The sequence below is a fragment of the Juglans microcarpa x Juglans regia genome, chromosome 3S (assembly GCF_004785595.1).
Source record: "Juglans microcarpa x Juglans regia isolate MS1-56 chromosome 3S, Jm3101_v1.0, whole genome shotgun sequence".
In the NCBI taxonomy this organism is placed as follows: domain Eukaryota; kingdom Viridiplantae; phylum Streptophyta; class Magnoliopsida; order Fagales; family Juglandaceae; genus Juglans; species Juglans microcarpa x Juglans regia.
In genome coordinates, this window is record NC_054599.1 from 22,203,418 (window position 1) to 22,223,429 (window position 20,012).

Consider the following 20,012-nt stretch of genomic DNA (forward strand, 5'->3'; position numbering starts at 1 on the left):
AAATTCGGACCGAGACCGATCGGGACCATTCCCGATCCGGTCCGGTCCGGTTAGTTTTTTCGGTCCAGACCGACCGATTCTCACCCCTAGAATTTTTGTACACCTATTTTGTGCGGAAATTTTTTTTTTTCCAACTTTTTTTTACTTAATTATTAAGGTAGTGTTTTTTTAATAAGTTTGTAAATTTTATCTTATTTTTAAAAATATATAAAGTGATTTAAAAAATAGTTGAAAAAAGATAAGGGTAAAAAATTACACTATTCAATACCCATTTGATACGAAACCTTATTTAGGAGAAGTACAACTCATTTCATTATTATTCATAAAATTATGAAATACTCCGAGTGTGCAAAAGATGCCCTTAAATTAGAGGTGACAATACATGATACGATTCGTAAATTCAACATGACACAAAATTAGTGGATTTGAGTTTGATGTTAACATGCTCGAGTCAAAACGTGTTGACCTGTTAAAACACGATTTAAAACAGGTTAATAACGGGTTAACCTTCTTAACACAAAACCAACCTGTTTTGGATTTATTTCAAAATTAAAATTCTATTATTGTTAAGTTGTAATATTAGTATTTCTTAGTATGCTTATGTTTTTATTATTGAGATTTTAATTTTAGACCTATGCTCATATTTGTTATTGTATGGTTTGTAATATTAGTTTTATTATATGTTAAAATTTAAAAAATATTAATATATATTTTTTAAGATATTATGGTTATTAATAAATATAGGTTTTAACTTTTATATAAAATTATGTTAATCAGGTCAAATGAATTATGCGTTTTAGTTTAGCCCATTTACATGAAACAACGAGTTTAAATGAGTCGTGTCATATTAACATATTTTTCATTAATTATTAAACTAGTCAAAACGGTTGACACAACTTGACCCGTTATCTAAATGAGTTGGATTAGGGTTTGGAAGTTTGACATGTTTAGCTTAACGAGTTGGGTTCGGATTGACCTATATAGTTGAATGTTCATGAATTGACATGATACGAACATGATTCGAAAACACAATTTGCCAACCCTATCTTAAACTTAGAAGCCATTAATTTTACAACCGATTGTCAATTCTAGGGGTGTTACTCGCACCATACGGTGCGGGGCAACCCCCTAGCTTACCCAGCACCCTGTTCTGCATGGGTTGGGGGTGGGGTTTCCAATCCTACCCTTGCATCTCGGGAGTGGGGTAGACTGTGGGGTTTTCAATCCTACCCCTGCATCTCGGGGGTGGGGTAGACTCCCAATCTGCCCCGCCCTCTGCTCACTTCAATAATGAATTACAGTCTATTAGGTCAAAAAATTATTTTTGTGTCTAAAAGTGATCAAAAGTACATTTTAGACTCAAATTGTAAATTTAAATTTGTAAATATGATTATAATTTAAAAACTATGTAACTTTTAAATTTGATAGTACATATTTTGTATAAGTTGTAATGTAGTAGGGTGACCCTTTGCCAAGGCAATTCAAGAGTATACATATTACTATATTTATATATAGTACAAATAATAAATATTTATAAATATATATAATATAATAAAATATATAAGTACGGATGGTAGAAATACGGGGAGGGCCCCCCACTAGGGGCCCACATGCGGGGCGGGGCCGCGCAGGGATTGTCTGCCCGCGGGGGCGGGGCAGCCCACCCGTAGTCAATTCTTTGGATAAAGGAGGGTGAACAACCGATGATTGTACTCACAGCAACTTTGCTGAAAAAACTACTAAAGCAACTTGAACATTTATTTTTATTTTTATTTATTATTATTATTATTATTTTTGACGAACAGATTAGATCATTTTATATGAGATGGACTTGTCATCAAACCGGCAAAGAAAACACAGCTTTCAGAACCCGATAGATTTGTACGTGTTTGCTGCAACTCCATTACGAAAGAATGCGTCTTCTCTGTTTCTTCAAGCAATGCCTCTCCGTATTCTCTATCAATTCCTACCTCAAATCCTCCATTTGCTTTTTTTTTTTTTTTTTTATTCACTATCCTGAAGCCTAAACTCTAAGGAACCCACGAACTACCCATACGACATTCCAACCATATGACTCTGATATAAGCCTTCATATATACAGCGTTTTTTTTCCTTCTATTTGGAACCAAACCCGGAAGACCCATTTACATTTTCGGTTGTTTTCGGTCTTGGGCATTGCGTTTGCAGGTAGAAAAATGAGAACTGGTGGGTGGGTTTTTGCTGTTCTTATCGTCTTCGGTTTTGTTTGGAGGATTGGTGCGGACCGGAATGTGCGTACAGAGCGAATTTCAGGTGATTTCTTGTGGTGGTTTTCTTAATTACTTACTGGAATCTTAAGCCGTTCTTCTGTTCATTTTACGCTCAAACTGTTTATATTCCAACTTTGAGGTTGCTACTATTGGTAGAAATGTAGAAACTAGTAATTATGCCCTTCCGCTTCACAGGGAATTGAGTATTACGTTTTTTTTTTTTTTTTTTTTTTTTTTTTTTTTTTTTTTTTTTTTTAATTTCTGCCATTTGAAATTTGTAATCTATACTTCCATTCTAAACGAGGTGCGTGTATAATTACATCGGTGAAACAAAGAAAAGAGGGGCTTCGATTGGTTCTTGCAGAAAAATCTATTTTGGGCACATCTTGCAGAAAATTTAATTAGAGAATAACGCCTCTTAATAATGGTTTTTTAGAGGCTTCGGTTAAGCACTCGGTAGTGTATTTTGTAATTTAATTCATCCACTAATCAAAAGTTTCTGGAACTCGGTTGTGAAAGAATATCGTTTTCTAGATCTTGCTTTTTATCAGCTTCAAATGTCACGATGGTTATACAAATTGGACTCCACTCAACTGTGTATTTATAGGGTGATTTGGACTGAGGTTATTGCACAAAAGTGCATGTTATTGTCTGAATGTGTACTGCGGAGAACTCCATGTTATGACACGTGTGTATTCAAGGGTGGAACTAGGATTTGGTGCGTGGGGGGTGATTAGTAAAGTGTATCGTATGTAGGGGTGAACGGTAACCAACATTTAAGGTAGCAAAGTGTGTCACCAGCATTTAACGTTAACCATATAAGGTAGTTATCTAGGGACAACTAAATTATTTAAGCCGCCAATTTGAACCTCTCACTTGAGCTCCATCGGACTTAAGTGAACGATAAAAATTAAGATAAAAATAGCTATGTGAGATTTGTTGAAACAAATGATAAAAATTAAGTAAACTTACGGTAAAAATTAGCTATGTGGTTTTATCTTTCTATTCACTCCTAATTGTTAATTCGATGGTAGTACATATGTACTTATTAACAAAAGTAATCCAAATTAATAAATTAGCTAGTGGAAGACTTGAAAATAAAAGTGTAAATAAATAGAAAAAATGAGGTTGTAGATTTACCAAATAGCTTATAAAAAGAGATCAAGATATTTTCTTGCCTCTTATGAGATGTGAAAAAAATGAGAATGTGAGATTTTATTAATGACAAAAAATAGGTGTGAGTATGAAAAATTGTTGAAAAACTAAAAGAAACTTAGACAACTAAGTACTAAGTAAGATTTTTGAAAATGTTTTTTTTTTTTTTTTTTTTTTTTGGGGGGGGGGGGGGGGGGGGGGGGGAGCATCAATGTAGGTCCGCCCCTGTGTGTATTGTATCTTATAAGGTCATGATAATAGTGATTATATGTGTATACACGATTGAAATTGCTTACTTTGAGAGGACTGAAGTTTGATTTTCCTCAAAAGATTTTGCTATGATAACATATATGACCCCACATTGTTGCTTCTATCCTCTATTCGCTGGCGATATGTAAGTCATCTGTTGCTTCAATTTGTGAACCAGTTCTAAATTGTATGGACTAAACTGATTAATAATTAAGAGAAATGATGGAGAAATTAGATTTGAATTCTAGTTGCTAGATACTGTTTATATTTAGGCACATTCTCAAAATCAGTTGATTGTTGTTTTTGTTGATTTTATAAGGGCATGCCAACTTTTATTTGTTCGTTTTCATGCTCATCACCCTGTGGTTATGATGCTTGATAAACCCAAGATCCTGATTACTGCTGAATGTTAACATTGTGAAAATATGTAGCTTCTTTTCTGTTGGTTTTGATTGCGGAAAGATTGGCATGATGTTATTTCAAGTATTGTGGATCTGTATCTATCTATCTCCTTTCTGCATCACCTGGGCTTATTTCTTAAAGCATGGAGATTTTAAATGAGTCTAGGTTTACTGGACCTGATCGACTTACTTGGACTTTGAGGCATGAATCTTAGCTGTGGTTAGTTTAAATGATGCAGGAAGTGCTGGTGATGTCTTGGAAGATGATCCAGTAGGAAGGCTGAAAGTTTATGTATATGAGCTTCCAAGCAAATACAACAAGAAGCTTCTTCAGAAGGACCCTAGATGTCTGACCCATATGTTTGCCGCCGAGATCTTTATGCATAGGTTCCTCCTATCCAGTCCTGTTCGAACCCTTAAGCCTGAAGAAGCAGATTGGTTTTACACCCCAATATACATCACTTGTGACCTCACACCAACTGGCTTGCCATTGCCCTTCAAGTCTCCACGGATGATGAGAAGTGCAATACAGCTCATCTCTTCAAATTGGCCCTATTGGAATCGAACAGAAGGGGCTGATCATTTCTTTGTTGTGCCCCATGACTTTGGAGCCTGCTTTCATTATCAGGTAAGAAACTTTATTTTCGTAACTTCTGAAAACCATTGTTCCTTTTTAATGGAGGGGGTGGGGACTGAGGATTGAAGCTGTGGCTGGATGTATGGATGGTATCTGTGTTGGCAATCCTCTCCAAGTGCATAATGAACATGGAAAGTAGACACCTAGCTAGTCAAGTGCGAAATTTATACAAAAGTTTATTTGATTGAAGAATATATTCAACTTATATGTGACAGCTTCAGTTGTGTCATGTCAAGTGTCAACATTGGTATCGGTCTAGCCTGTCATTTCACTACAGGAAGGTGTCCAGATAACCCTTGGATTTTTCTTGGCAAAACTTTGAAATGGACATTTTCTTTAAACGCTGGATTGGAATGGTGTAATGTAGCGTGAGGAAACTTAAAACGTTCATCTTAGCGAGGAATAAGAAAGTTGATATTTGCACTCATTTAAGAATGTGCTAATATTGTAAATGTGAAATCATGGATGCTTTCAATTTTTTAAGCCATGGCCCTAGCTGGCTCAATCCTCTTGCCTCTCTCATATTTGGACTGGTATCATGTTGCTAACATGATATCAGGTTTTGGTGTGGGTGCACAAGAGCTCTGTTTTAACAGTTGTTGTCAAAGAAACAGCAAAAAGAAAACTGTTGTTATATTTAAGGCCATGAAGAATTCTCTTCCCCCCACCCTCTTTATCTTGGGTTCACTTCATTTGCAAGTGAAATCATGGCCACATCTTTGTTTGAGGATCTAACATACTGGTCATGACTAAACTTAAGGTTTTCTGTGTGCACTGTGTAGGAAGAGAAAGCTATTGACCGGGGCATTCTTCCATTACTTCAGCGTGCTACCTTGGTTCAGACTTTTGGACAACATAACCATGTGTGCCTCAACGAGGGTTCAATCACTATTCCTCCATATGCTCCCCCTCAGAAAATGCAGACCCACCTGATTCCCCAAGACACTCCACGGTCCATCTTTGTCTACTTCCGTGGTCTGTTCTATGATGTTAATAATGATCCAGAAGGTGGTTATTATGCAAGGTATGTTCAAACTGGACTTATACAGGTAGTTTTTTTTTTTTTTTTAATTAGGCCTTGTTTGTTTTCAGAAAACATCTCATCTAATCATTACAACTTTCCTAACTTCCAATACAAAATAAAATAAACAATTCAACTTTTTCAAATCCCAAAACAAAAATAATATTAAAAAATATATTATAACAATGTTTTATTCAACTTTTTAACTTTAATCTCAACTCATCTCATCTCATCTGTGAAAACAAACGAGGCCTTAAGACTTTGTTAGGTGCACTTTCGTTCCCAATCTAACCATTCAAAGCTGCCTAGATATTATGTAAAAATATAAGCTTTCATTAGATGCAAAGTCACGCTTCTTTGATGGCAATAACGAAGTAGCTGCCTGATATCTGAGGACTGTGCTGGCTTTAATGAATAGGATAACGACTAATGTAGTTCAACTAATACAGAAAAGTTTTTACATAGAAGTAGAAAATACGTACCGGTTGATTTTTCTGATAATATTTTTTGAAGAATAATGCCCCTGGGATCTTTCTACATAGGTTCCTCCATGTGAACCATAACTTTATAGAATAATTTTTGTATTCCTTTAATTTGATGGAATACTTCTTGTGTGCTATCAAATGACATGGTGTTCTTATCTGGCTCTGGTTTCACCTTCAACCTCAAAATGAAAAGGTCATGTAACATTTTAGACCTTTTTAATGCTTTCATCTAATTGCAGAGGTGCAAGGGCAGCAGTTTGGGAGAACTTTAAGGACAATCCACTTTTTGACATCTCCACTGATCACCCAACCACATATTATGAGGACATGCAACGAGCTATATTCTGTTTGTGCCCTCTGGGGTGGGCCCCATGGAGTCCTAGGCTTGTTGAAGCAGTGGTATTTGGTTGTATTCCTGTGATCATAGCAGATGATATTGTTTTACCCTTTGCCGATGCCATCCCATGGGAGGAAATCGGAGTGTTTGTGGCGGAGGAAGATGTCCCTGACCTAGATACCATTCTTACATCTATACCTCCAGATGTAGTCCTAAGGAAACAAAGGCTGCTTGCTAATCCATCAATGAAATGGGCAATGATGTTCCCACAACCCGCACAACCAGGGGACGCTTTTCATCAGATACTGAACGGGCTGGCTCGCAAGTTGCCGCATGACAAGAACATTTACTTGAAGCCTGGTGAAAGGATCTTGAATTGGACTGCAGGACCTGTTGGGGACCTCAAACCTTGGTAATGAAGGCATTGATTTGTATATTCCCGACAAAGGCGTCGACCTGTAGCAGAGATGTAATTTTCTCTTTTTCTGGAACTTATGATTTTTGTAGATATGGATGCATTACACATCCTTTCAGGAAATTGGAATAGGAGATGCATATTTTACCCTGTGCATCGGCTAGTTCATAATTTCTTACATTTGGTTTTTGGTATAAGTTTTAATCTCCATTTTTCATGAGGAAAGTATGAGTGCATTTATGAAAGATTGGTGGACTAAATACACGATGAGTTTATAAACGAGTTCTTGATCATGCCGTTTGGATTGTAGGTACTATGATGGCAAGCATCAAGAGAATACTATTTTGCAAAATGCCATATCCTCTGCTCTAAATTAAAATTCTGGTTAAATATATTTTCTTCTTTAAACCATCGTGCGTTTTAAACTTTACATCTCAAACAACCAGAACTGAAACATTGACCTCATATTTAAATTTTTTTCAGTTACACCCAGAGACAGAAGTAGTAATTTCAAGCTCTATGTGCAAGACACTCTAAAAACTAAAGTGGGTTTCTGTTTTGGGTTCATGTTCTTGGCAAAAGCCAAGGGATGATAAGATCTTGACAGCAAGATTACAGAATGTAGATCCAAGCAGTGCTCCATGCTGCGTTTGGGTGTAAGAAGGTTGGTTTCTGACCCAAAAAAGGTTGCCAAATTGACCTCTAGTTGTTAGAATTCAATTAAATATTTTTACAACATAGAATGTGCTCTAACAGTGCTTCTTTCTTCCAAACTTTCAACGACTTTCAGATTGCTGGGTCCCTCTTTTGATGGCGGCTATTCCACCTAAGGGTCATGCCCGGCTGCCGCCCAGCAATGACCGCTGGGCCGGCGTGCCTAACACAAATCTTTGTTTTATTTTTTATTTTTATTTTTTTATATTTTTTAATATATTTTAAAAAATAAAAAAAATACATCAATACATTAAAAATTATTTATTTAATTATTAAATTAAAAAATTAAAAAAAATTAAAATACACAAACAATCAAAGTGAAAAAATAAAATGAAAGAATAAACTAGTATTTTCGTGCGCGGATCTCCATGTTACATACGATCGGTAAAGATTTTTTATTATAAAAATAGCTAGATTCAAAGCCACCATAATCATATTATATATTATATGTTAAAAAATAATTCGTACAATCTTAATACACGGCACAAAAATAATATATAAATACGACAATTATAAAAAAAAATATTTTTGTAAAGAATTTTTATTTTTAAAAGAGTAATATTAAGTATAAGTCTCAAATAAACAAGTATTGTATAAATCTTTTGTAAAAATATAGGTTTCACTAATAAAAAATAATATTTTTACAATTTTTTAAAGTGAAATCTACTTTTTTATAAAAATTTATGTGAAACTTATCTATTTAAAACTTGTATAAATTATTTTTCATTTTAAAAATATTGCAAGAAGTTTACACACCTAAAAGTAATATTTAACATTACTGTTATATATTTCATGATATTGCATATTATATAGGCAATATTTCGTTATTACGGTTGATTCTTTCTAAAATATAAATAAAAAAGAGTGATACTTTGCATGTTTTACCTACGGCTAGTCTGAAAATTAAACTTTTCATCATTCTAATACATAGAACTGAAAGATTGTAAACATATTAACAGGCAATTATTAATCTGGAAAAATTGGAGAAAAATAAAATAATCCCACCGAATGATATATATATATATATATATATATATATATATAAATTATATAAAATAAATTACAATACCGTTTCTTTTCATACATAGTCCAATACATATTTTCATCGTCCGCGGCGTAGCGTAATATAACTATAAAAACATCTCACTCGCCGTCTCAGCTACCACCTGTCTCTCTTGGTTTCTGCCTCTTCCAGTCTGTATCTGTTTTTTTCTTTGATCTACCATGGCAACCATTTCCAGGCTCCCCACACCGAGCCCTGCGGCTTCTGCATCGTCCACGCTGCGACCCAGATCTTCTCAGCCTAAGATTTTGATCGGCTTCTACAGCGGAAGCACTTTCAACGCCAAAGTTTCATCTTCCAAGTTGGCCGTTCGGAGTAACCCTGCTATCAGGGGACCTTTGGTGTATGTTTTCTTTTGTTCACTTTTATTGATTAGTTTTTTTTTTGCAATTTTTTTACTGGCAATGTTATGTCTTGGTCTTTGTATGTCTCTCCGTGGGGAATGGTTGCCTGCTGTTAATTTATGTTTATATTTTTGTTTGTGATTTATTTTTTCCTTGTGATTTATGGATTATGTGGGATCTTCATTTTTTTGGTATTTGATGTCACTATTCTATGTTTCATTGATCTGCTCAATAGCCATCTGTAGGTCCTTAGTGGATTATTATTATATCTTTTTTATAAATTCCATATTTTGTAACGTGGCATTCACCTTTATATGTTTTGTCGCTTTTTCAAGACAAGCACAATTGATTTCTGTGTTACCGTCCTCAGAGGCTCTGAAACATAGTAAGAGTGAAGATCTCCGCTATTTTGTATCCCGCGTTAAACTATAAACTTACGGTGGTTGCTTGATCTCGATGTTTTTACCCAGTACACTTTATTTATGATCTGGTTGCATGTTTGACTAAACGGCCGTGCATGTTGAATTCTTCTCAAGTTCTTAAAGATTGGTGCGTTTCCACCAACTGACTCATCAATATTACAGGCGTTTTATGCATAATCGATCCCATGCAAATGCAGTATTGTGTATTTCTGTTCTTCATCCAATCATTAGACGTAATTGCATTTACAGATCAGTACTCGGCCTCACGTATTATTTGCGCATTGCTCATAATATGTAAATTACTCATTAATTGACTAGATCTCTAATCATTTTCTTCTTTGAGTTGATTGTAATATGTGGTATTTTCTTGGCAATTCTCTTCTCTTAATTGTATTTCTCATGCCCAGAAAAGAAGAAACTTTGCATTCTCATATTAAGTTTTTCTTACAGTGTCAGATGTTCCCAAGTTGGAAATGGAAGTCCAGCAAAGAGAACAGTTCTTCATGATCTCTACGAGAAGGAAGGGCAGAGTCCGTGGTATGATAACCTCTGCCGACCTGTTACAGATCTGCTTCCTCTGATTGCAAGTGGTGTTAGAGGTGTAACTAGCAACCCAGCGGTAATTATGCATAATATTATCAATTTTCTAATGCATGGAAGAAATTTTTAAATCAAATGACACCTTGATGAAGGGAGGGGGTTTGAAATAAAAAATATCGTTTGTACTCAGATTGTATATTCAGATGCTTCTTACGTGGTTTTTTTTCCATGTAACTAAATGTTGAGTATTCATGATTGCAGATCTTCCAGAAAGCAATATCATCTTCAAATGCTTACAATGATCAATTCAGGTAAATTGATTTTTAAAACAGTTGCTGATATTAACTTTAAACAGCTAAATCGAGTTTAAAAGAACTTATTCCCTATAGCCATGCCGATACTAAATGCTTACAATGATCAGTTCAGGTAAATTGATTTTTAAAACAGTTGCTGATATTAACTGTAAACAGCTAAATCGAGTTTAAAAGAACTTATGCCCTATAGCCACACCAATACTTGAGAGATCACGATGGAGTGAATGAGGTTTTAACTTTTGGTTGTGTTACCAAAATGTCTTAAACTAATGTTTGAGGTAGAGGAGGTAGAAAACTACAGTACAATATGCCTTTTCCCCCTTTTTGTGGCCTGATGTATACATAACTCGTGTGGTCGGGTGGTTGCTGCTGGCTCTCGATATCGAGAAATGACGCGTGCTGTTCTTTGATATTGTAATTCTAGCTTCTCCTTCCAGAGCAAGTCTATCTAACCTTAAGTTATTGGTATCTTTAGGGAACTTGTTCAATCGGGTAAAGACATAGAATCTGCATACTGGGAGCTGGTAGTGAAGGATATTCAAGATGCGTGCAAACTTTTTGAGCCAATCTATGATCAAACAGATGGTGGTGATGGATATGTTTCTGTTGAAGTTTCCCCCAGACTTGCTGATGATACTAAGGGGACTGTAGAGGCTGCAAAATGGCTCCACAAAGTGGTTGATCGCTCCAATGTTTACATAAAGATTCCTGCTACAGCTGCCTGCGTTCCTTCAATTAAGGAAGTTATTTCACTTGGCATAAGTGTCAACGTGACAGTAAGTAGTTGTTTATTCTACTCATCATTGCTTAGCTTAAAATAAATAATCCATAAAATTGTCACACAGTAGATTTTCCTGGTTTTGCTTTAATGCTGTCTTGCGTTGTGTTTTACCATCATATTGACTTGTCAATATCTATGGTCCATGACTCACTGTTATAACTTATACCATTGATCTTAAGAGTTTATGATGGTAAAGTGATTCTAGTAAACAGGGCTCATTTAGCTCTTAACAAGTGTGGTAGTATTTGTATAGAGTGGCATCATCTCTTCGGTTGAAAGATGCTTTCAAAGTATGAAGAAAATGAAGTATCAGTAGTAATTGGTTATTTTAACTTGAGCAACAGATAACAGTGGTAGTCTTATTAACATGTATCGAAATTTTCTTAGTTGCGTTTCAATTTTCTTTGGTACCATTCTAACCATCTCCTGCTGTGTATGCACAGCTCATATTCTCTCTTTCTAGATATGAAGCAGTCATCGATGCTTACTTGGATGGCCTTGAATCTTCGGGGCTAAGTGACCTCTCCCGAGTTACTAGTGTTGCTTCCTTCTTTGTCAGTCGAGTGGACACCCTCATTGACAAAAAGCTTGACAAGATCGGAACCCCAGAGGCCCTTGATCTTCGTGGAAAGGTAAACTATATTGCAAATACTTGATCATTCTGTAGAGGAATTAGAATCTACAAGATAGGATTTGCTAATTTCATGGAAAATTACTGTTTTTTAGGCTGCAGTTGCTCAAGCGGCCTTGGCATACAAGCTCTACCAGAAGAAATTTTCTGGTCCAAGATGGGAAGCTCTGGTGAAAAAAGGTGCCAAGAAGCAGAGGCTGCTGTGGGCCTCAACCAGTGTTAAGAATCCTGCCTACCCTGACACCTTATATGTGGCTCCTCTCATTGGACCTGATACGGTAAGCCAACTAATCTCTTATACGTCAAGTAGTGAATATATATTGTATAACTGAGTCCCTGGATGAAAATCAGAGTCAATGCTAATGATTTTCAAGCTTGATTTTGTTAAATTCAAATTTCAGCCCGTTTATATTCTTTGGCATTTTTCTTTTGCAGGTTTCAACCATGCCCGATCAAGCTCTTCAAGCATTTATTGATCATGGTCTCGTTTCTAGAACAATTGATTCAAATGTATCCGAAGCTGAAGGCGTTTACAGTGCACTCGAGAAGTTGGGCATCGACTGGAGCAATGTTGGCTCCCAGCTCGAACTTGAAGGTGTGGATTCTTTCAAGAAAAGCTTTGACAGCCTGCTGGATACCCTGCAAGAGAAGGCAAACTCTCTTAAATTAGTGAGCCTGTGAGTCTTGTGGTTTTGCTTATGACATGTTTATTGTCTGATCTTTAAGTTAATAAAACTGGTGGGTGCTGTATCCTGCTGTAAATGTAGTTGAGGGGGCTGAATTGTAAGACGATTATGATGTATTCATGTATGACTATGCTTCGTTGGGATGTGAGGTTTGAAGGATCAATCATCGATCATATGTTTTGAAAATGATGACAGGTAAAGCAAAATCAAACACAAGTAAATCAATCACACGACACAAAATTAACGTAGTCTGGCAATATGCCTACGTCTGCAGAGCTGCATCGGATTTTATTGTACTGAGGAATTACAAAGTATACTTTGGGGCGAAATCTCAATATTCATGATACTCAAAACCTACTTTATTGTTCATTAAGTACATAGGAAATTCTAATTTTCACTTTTCTGCATTATTTGCTTGAGAGGAGTGTTGAGCGCATCTTGAACAAACTCTCTGCCTAAGTTTCGTTCAAGCCACCTATCGCGCGAACTTTCTATCAAACGCTTCCCAAGTCGCAAACGGTGCCAAAAGCCTATTTGAAAATCTGCTAAAAAATCATAACTCATCCTTATCGGGTTGGGTCATTAAATCGGGCCGACACCAACAAACCAAGCTCACATCATGTTCATAATGATCAATAAAATGTGTCTTTTTTTCCTTCCATTTTAAAGCAACTTCTACGAGGGATTGCAAGCCTACTTATTGAAGGATTAGGCCGAGCAAAAACTATCAGCATATCCTAGAGGTATCCTAGAAATACCTCTAGGATATTGTAAATAAGATTGGGAAGGATCTCAACATATCAACATACAATATAATAATTCAAAACAATATGAAAAATCCTGAACGAAAAAAATAATTATATTCACAATTTGGGGGAGGCTTTCCACACTAATACACTAATGCTGACTTTTAATCTATAAATAGAGTAAATCATATAGATAGAGAGAATAATATTTTAGAAGGTAATTTTCTTTTATATGTGATATTAAATAATTGAAAATTTAATTATTATATTTAAATTATTTACTAAATATTTAATATCACATCAAAAAATAATAAAATAAAGAAAACGAAGAATAATATTTTCCGTAGATAATGTTTTGTTATATCACATCAAAAAATAATAAAATAAAGAAAACGAAGAATAATATTTTCCGTAGACAATGTTTTGTTATATGTCAATTTAGCTTAGCCATCTCTCAGGATACCACCTCCTCCTCCTCCATACCTTTTACATGATCAATGAGGTATCCAGACTACAAAGAGATCACAGAATCAGGTCTTCAGTATAAGGTTAACTGTTGAAAAGTACATTACAAGGACTTTTGCATGTTTAAGTTCAACATCGTAATTTAATTATCTGTTCTAGTTATATATTCAAATAAGAATGCAGGACCTGCGGACAGGAAAGGGGTCCATACCAAAGATGGGAGAGACTGTACTGATAAGCCATTAACTTTGTCTATGCATTGCCCTGAATCATAAGTGAATTGAACCCCAAAGAGAATCTGTGTGTGTGTGTGACTAGGGATATGTTCATACCATAATTTGGAAAATCAGGACAGATAATCATGAAACACTAGCGGATACAGCAAGGTGCTGCATCTGGTTCTTCTGAAATAAAATAGGCTAATGTATTAGCAATGACATTTTTGAGTGGTATGTATTTTCAAGTAGTTAATTTTTTTTTAAAAAGAGTCAGGGTCACCTGTCTAATAGTAGCCCCTATCCCAAATTTATTAAAGACTTTCACTTATGGCTGAGGAAAATCGTGAGAACATCCACACACTTGAGGAGTATACAAAAGTCCCACCAACTTATCTTATATAATCATTACAACTTTTTTAAATTAATGCAACGTTCCATAGTTCCACTCCTGAATACTGTTAACGCAACTTTCTCCTGACCTTGATCACTAAACTAGGATGGCTGGATTGGCACAATGTATAAACAATTATGGTGTCTAGCAAAAACGGGGAGGCTAAAATGAAGATTGTGTCAACCTCACATTAAATTCGACAGTGTTGCAGCTTGCAGGATCATAGTGACACCGGAACTGGGTTATCCTGAGAATGATTTTAACAACCCAGACCAACAACATTTTCAGTGACATCGGATCCTTTTGCTGATACTTGTATTGAACTTGTGTGAATCCTTACGAAGATGCAATACCAATGTGTTTGAAAAGGCCAACGAGCTTTGGATTTTGTACTGAGGAACCAAGGGCTGATAGACAAGACTATTTTGTTTGATATTTAACTCCTAAAAGTCATATCAAACTGACATACTGCATGTGCAGTTGGCAGCTGAATGGTCTGTGCCAGGCTCCGGTTTCTGACCTCAATTTGTAACGCACAAAATATGACCCCTGGTGCTCATTGTATCATTAACTTCTTAAAATGGTAAAAGGCGGTAGTGTTGCTGCTGAACAAAGTGCTTATCATGTTGATGGTCTTACCTAGATGTGATATTGAATGGGGGTCCCGGTGAAATAGCTGTCACTAAACCAGTGACCCAACCCTTCCAAGAATCGGGAACTTTATAAATGAAGCTATCTGGAGAGAGATTTCTTGTTCCAAACCCAATTCTCTAATGATAAAGGAATACAAATTCATGCAAGAGCCCCAATTTTTGGCTGTTGGAACTAAAACAAAATCACAAGCTACAATAATCACCATAAGTTTTAAGAAAACTGACAAAGGTATCAATCCAACAAAAGAGAGCAAAACCATTCTGGAAACACAGATGAGTTAAAAGGATGAAAGGAAGGATTAGATGCACAAAGCACAGAGTGATAAAATCCCTAGATTAATTAACAGAAAGCTCCCGCCGCTTGTACCGCACCATCACCTTTCCTTTCACACCCACAACCATGGCATTCCAATCAATCTCAGGAAAAGGTGACACAAGCTCCAACTCAAAGTTCCTCAGCAAATGGCTCCATATTGCCTTTATCTGCAGGTATGCAAAGGGCTCACCAAGGCAACCATGCCTGCCACCTCCAAATGAAATATATGAGAATGCCCCTGCAACCTTGTCTTCTTCTCTCCCAACGGCAAATCTGTCAGGATCATAACTGTCTGGATTCTTAAATATATGAGGAAGGCGGTTTGCAAAAGCTGGGGATGTGGCAACTATGTGGCCCTTTGGGATGTCATATTCTTTTCCATCTCGGGTTGTCACACTAAAATCACTATGCGAGCTACGTAGCAGCATAATCAGTGGTGGGTGGAGTCTCAAGGCTTCCTTAATACACCGATACAGGACATCCATCTCAGACAAGATATCATGATCAACCTTACTGCCATGCTTTCCCATCAGGTTTTTCTGCTCCTCCAACACAGCAGATAGGTACTCCTTGTGACACAGGAGATAGGCGCCAGTCCAAGTGGAGGTGATGGAACTTGTGTGCTGCCCAGCAAATAGAGCAGCGATAAGCAAGCCAGTGACCTCTGCCTCAGTTGTCGGGCGACCATCTTTGTACTTTGATTCAATGAAGCATTGCAACATGTCATTCTCTGCATTTCCACCATATTTACGGGAGTGGATAATGTTTGCAAAGATTTCTGCAAGCTTCTTGCGGGCCTGGTCACGTCGTCGATGAGCAGGTATGGGCAGGTATGGAAAGATAACACTAATAGGGAGCATTCCATTGTCGAGGTCATGGAACAAGGCAGAAACATCATCAAATAGCTTATCACGAACTTCTCGGCCCAAGAGACATCTACTGGCTGTGAGGATGATTAGATGCTCCAGCTCATACTTTATATCCACTTCACCACTGTCTCCCCACTTCGAGAAGTAGTCCTGTCCGTTGCCAGATGAAAAAAAATAGGCTTATGGAATGATCAATCCTGTGGAGCAAGGTATAACGCAAAATCTAGGAAATAAAAGAACCTCAAATCAATAAACTGCTGAAACGCCACGTCATACAGCTGTCGTCAAGAGCACATGAAAGAATATTAAAAGCACTGCATGACTTAAGCTGTGATAGTGGGGAAAATTAGAAGACCTCAATGTGTAGCCGGTCACTTTAAAAAGGTAAATAATACTTTGTAGATTAAAGACGCTAACAAAGCTTAACTACTCCCAAAATAATGCAGAAGTTTTCTATCTTCCACACATTCCTCGCCTACGCTGGTACTTATTTTGCATTTGTTTCCTGCATACAAATACGCATCTCTTCACCAGAAAACATCCTTAACCACTTTGAGTGAATCATTTCATTTTCTTAGGGATCTATGCCCCATTCTGCATGCCACAAAAGGCTTTTAAATTACCAAACTAGAGAGAGAGAGAGAGAGAGAGAGACATCACGAGCAGCATGAAACGTATGCAATCTGATGTCTTAACAAAGTTATGGTAAAGATTTCTAAACCATATCAATTCCTAAGCACCTGTAAAGATTTCTCCTCTCAGTTTGTTCATTTCCCCACAATCCAAAACGCCTCTGTGATTTTATTTCAATCAATACCAGAAGTATATAATCGGGCAGCTACATAGAGAATTGCCACAGGACTAGTCCACATCTCAAGAAAATTACATCTCACCTAACAAGCCCTTAGGATCTTCCTGTTTAATTTATAAATAACCACCAACATGAGGAAGCAACGTAACAGCAAATCTATCATATTCAACCCAGACACTTACCTCTGCTTCTGCAACCATCTGATCGACATATCCCTTCAGTTTGTTTACTCTCAAGGACTCCGTAAAGAACCGAAACTGCTCTTGCCGCACCGAGTAATCGACATCAAATACTACTCCTGGGCCGAAAGTTGGTACATTGAACTGGTACACCTCCTGCTGGCTAAGATCAGATTCGGAGGCCTTAAAGAAGTGTGCCGAAACCTCGGGACCAATCAAGAAAGTAATCTTCTTGTTGACCACATTCACTGTGAATACACTCCCAAGCTTCGGGTACTCCTCTCTGAGCATCACGATCGGACCTTTCATGAAGCGGACGAGCCCACCGATTACGGGCCACGACTTGAGAACTGGAGGGAGACGTTTTCCCGATCTAGGCACTATTAGCGCAGAAATTAGCTTCGCCACCACTAGAGTGGCCACAATGAGAAGCCCCATATTGAAAAATTTGTTATCCGCATCCATCGAGATCGTCAATGGGCAGAATTGTATCGACGAGATTCGACTGAAAATCCAAATCCAAACACAAATAAACATGAATATTTACCAATCAACTTAATGAAAACTGTAATAGCAACATGTGGTAAAAGTACAAAAGATCAGATTTAAGAAATTCTTGATTTGAATCATCTCGTATTTCATTGATCCGGAATTTGAAAATCTTCAAATCATTTTATCTTCTCCCCTTGCATTTCTCGAAAACCAAACGGAGAATAAAAGAAGTCAAGAACTACTTTACGCTAAAAAATAAAAAATAAAAAAGTTGCAATTATGGTTTGCGTACCTGATTTCAGAGTAATGTAGCAGAGAGAGAGAGAGAGAAGAGAAGAGGGGGAGGGGGGGGGGGGGTGGCGGGGCGGGGAGGCCTGGAGGGATTTGAGAGAGGCGGGCAGACAAGAAGAGAGGCGGACAAATAGAGGAGGGAGTGTGATTAGACTAGCTAATTACTTCCGCATCGTCATTCATTATAAAGGGGTTACCGGGTTAGCAAAAGAGTGCGTGACTGAACCGAGCCGAGCCGTGGGTCGAGAGCTCCGGTCAGCGCAGTAACCTAACCCGGGTTAACTTTTTGTTTAGTTGTTTTTTATTAGCTGTGCCCGTAGGATCTGCAAAACGGTGGGTCTGCGAAAAGGTCGTCTTGTTTCGAACGTGTGCTGTCTTGATGTGGAGCACGTGGCAACTTGGACTGAAGGGAGAGGAGAGAAAGACAAGACACTTGGCGATTACAGCCTTATTTATTTTTATAATTATTTGCATTTTATACCATTTAATTATTATAATTTTTTAAAATTTTTATATAAAATAAAATAAAAAATTTAATTTTTACAAATTTTAAATAAAAAATAATATTAAAAAATATAATATAATAATATTTTATTTAATTTTTAATTTTTAATTCAATTTATTTTATTTCATCTACGAAAACCAAGGCAGTGTAGAGATTAGGAGAAGTGGACGTGGGGACTAGCGGCAGTCTGGCATCTTGTCTTGGTTTTTTAAGTCTGGAAAATCATACTTTTGGCATCTTGTATTGATTTTTTTTTGTAGTTTGGAAAATGATACTAACGCAGCATTTTCATGATACATTATTAAATAATTTATAAAAATATTATTATTTTAAAATATAATTACGAAAATAATTGCAGGTGTATTGTTATACTTTTAAATTTTAATTTTGGGTCCTCTCCCCTCAAGACAAGGTCGGCTATCCCAAGGACCCAATGTTGATAAAAAAAACTCTATTTATTAAATTCTTATTTTATTTTCATTTTGCTATTATAAGACAATCTTATCCATTAATCTTTGAATTTTTATTTGAAAAAAAAATAATACATCATATAAGAATTATACAAATTATACAATGTAGGTAATAAGATGCCCTTTAGATAATGAATTGATATAAGATGAGGTGAGATAAAAATTAAAAGTTGAATAAAATATTATTAAAATATTATTTTTTAATATTATTATTATTTTAAGATTTAAAAAAGTTGAATTATTTATTATATTTTATGTGAAAATTTAAAAAAATTATAATAATAAAATAATATAAGATAAAATACTTTCATTATCTAAACGCCAAACGGAGCTAAAATGAATGTAATGTACAACATTATTGGCATTAGATTGAGACAAAGTTGGTAACATGGGATGGTAAGGGATCTTGGCTCATGTTATCATGGCTAATCTTATTTCTAATTTGTCTACTCAAAATAAAGAATGGAATGATAGTTGATAGGCAGTCCAAAACCTGCCACTCTTTTGAATCAATGACAACACGAGGAGACATGTTGAATAACCTCGGACTCCAGACAATGTCGATTTGAATGCAACACTCGACAAATTCTAAGCCGTTTCAGCTTCAAATCAAGATGTAGTTTTGGTTCTCAATAATCCATCTTCTTGTTGTCTGCTACTCTCCCCCAAGAAGAAAAAATGAAGAAAAATCACAAACGTATGAGCTTCAGTCCCACGCCGAATTCCTGTCTGGGATGAAGCTTTTAGTACAAATCCTGAATCTGTTATGATCACTATTTTGTTTGATGTTGTCGATAAAAAACTTTTAGGTTTTGTTTGGTTTTTAAATCTATTTTAATTTATCATTATAATTTTTTTAAATTTTAACGTAAAATATAATAAATAATTTAATTTTTTTAAATATCAAAATAATAGTAATATTAAAAAATAATATTCTAACAATATTTTATCATTTAAATTCAATTCAACTCAATTCAATTCAACATTCAAACGTAATCTTAATATCTATTTTATAATTTTTTTTTGTAACTATTTGATGTCCAACAAAAGTAGGGTTCTAACTTTTAACAAACGTGTTGTTGGCTTAGTAATTAAAAAAAAAAATAATTTATACATTTTCTAACTAAATTTTGATCAAATTTTATTGATTACACTACTAAAC

At 36.0% G+C, this 20,012-nt stretch overlaps 3 protein-coding genes across 4 annotated transcripts; 2 read left to right on the top strand and 1 right to left on the bottom strand.

Annotated features, from left to right (window-relative positions):
* The first annotated feature begins 1,792 nt into the window (after positions 1-1,792).
* Positions 1,793-7,129, top strand: LOC121257426 (probable beta-1,4-xylosyltransferase IRX10). Its single transcript, XM_041158421.1, has 4 exons — positions 1,793-2,292; positions 4,294-4,682; positions 5,474-5,715; positions 6,437-7,129. Exons 1-4 carry the CDS (start codon positions 2,196-2,198, stop codon positions 6,948-6,950), a joined length of 1,242 nt encoding a protein of 413 aa, XP_041014355.1. The 5' UTR covers positions 1,793-2,195; the 3' UTR covers positions 6,951-7,129.
* Positions 7,130-8,617: 1,488 nt separating this feature from the next.
* On the top strand, positions 8,618-12,604 carry LOC121257427 (transaldolase-like). The gene is made up of 7 exons (XM_041158422.1): positions 8,618-9,069; positions 9,943-10,111; positions 10,294-10,343; positions 10,822-11,122; positions 11,571-11,759; positions 11,854-12,036; positions 12,194-12,604. The coding sequence occupies exons 1-7, from the start codon at positions 8,888-8,890 to the stop codon at positions 12,437-12,439; spliced, it is 1,320 nt and encodes a 439-aa protein (XP_041014356.1). The 5' UTR covers positions 8,618-8,887; the 3' UTR covers positions 12,440-12,604.
* Positions 12,605-15,090: 2,486 nt separating this feature from the next.
* LOC121257428 (sterol 14-demethylase) lies at positions 15,091-18,019 on the bottom strand. Of its 2 annotated transcripts, XM_041158423.1 has the most exons (4): positions 17,953-18,019; positions 17,877-17,913; positions 17,096-17,597; positions 15,091-16,252 (listed from the first exon to the last, which is right to left on the bottom strand). In XM_041158423.1, the coding sequence occupies exons 3-4, from the start codon at positions 17,555-17,557 to the stop codon at positions 15,254-15,256; spliced, it is 1,461 nt and encodes a 486-aa protein (XP_041014357.1). In that variant the 5' UTR covers positions 17,558-17,597; positions 17,877-17,913; positions 17,953-18,019; the 3' UTR covers positions 15,091-15,253. The 2 variants fall into 2 exon arrangements, with proteins under 2 accessions (XP_041014357.1, XP_041014358.1); XM_041158424.1 differs by lacking the exons at positions 17,877-17,913; positions 17,953-18,019 and adding an exon at positions 17,686-17,710.
* Between the last annotated feature and the right edge of the window lie 1,993 nt (positions 18,020-20,012).

Coding starts and splice junctions, on each gene's coding strand:
- LOC121257426 (XM_041158421.1), top strand. CDS start 2,196: ATGAGAACTGGTGGGTGGGTTTTTGCTGTTCTTATCGTCTTCGGTTTT. Junction 2,293..4,293: donor GCGTACAGAGCGAATTTCAG/GTGATTTCTTGT, acceptor TAAATGATGCAG/GAAGTGCTGGTGATGTCTTG. Junction 4,683..5,473: donor GAGCCTGCTTTCATTATCAG/GTAAGAAACTTT, acceptor TGCACTGTGTAG/GAAGAGAAAGCTATTGACCG.
- LOC121257427 (XM_041158422.1), top strand. CDS start 8,888: ATGGCAACCATTTCCAGGCTCCCCACACCGAGCCCTGCGGCTTCTGCA. Junction 11,760..11,853: donor CCCTTGATCTTCGTGGAAAG/GTAAACTATATT, acceptor ACTGTTTTTTAG/GCTGCAGTTGCTCAAGCGGC. Junction 12,037..12,193: donor CTCTCATTGGACCTGATACG/GTAAGCCAACTA, acceptor TTTCTTTTGCAG/GTTTCAACCATGCCCGATCA.
- LOC121257428 (XM_041158423.1), bottom strand. CDS start 17,557: ATGGATGCGGATAACAAATTTTTCAATATGGGGCTTCTCATTGTGGCC. Junction 16,253..17,095: donor AGATGGTTGCAGAAGCAGAG/GTAAGTGTCTGG, acceptor GGCAACGGACAG/GACTACTTCTCGAAGTGGGG.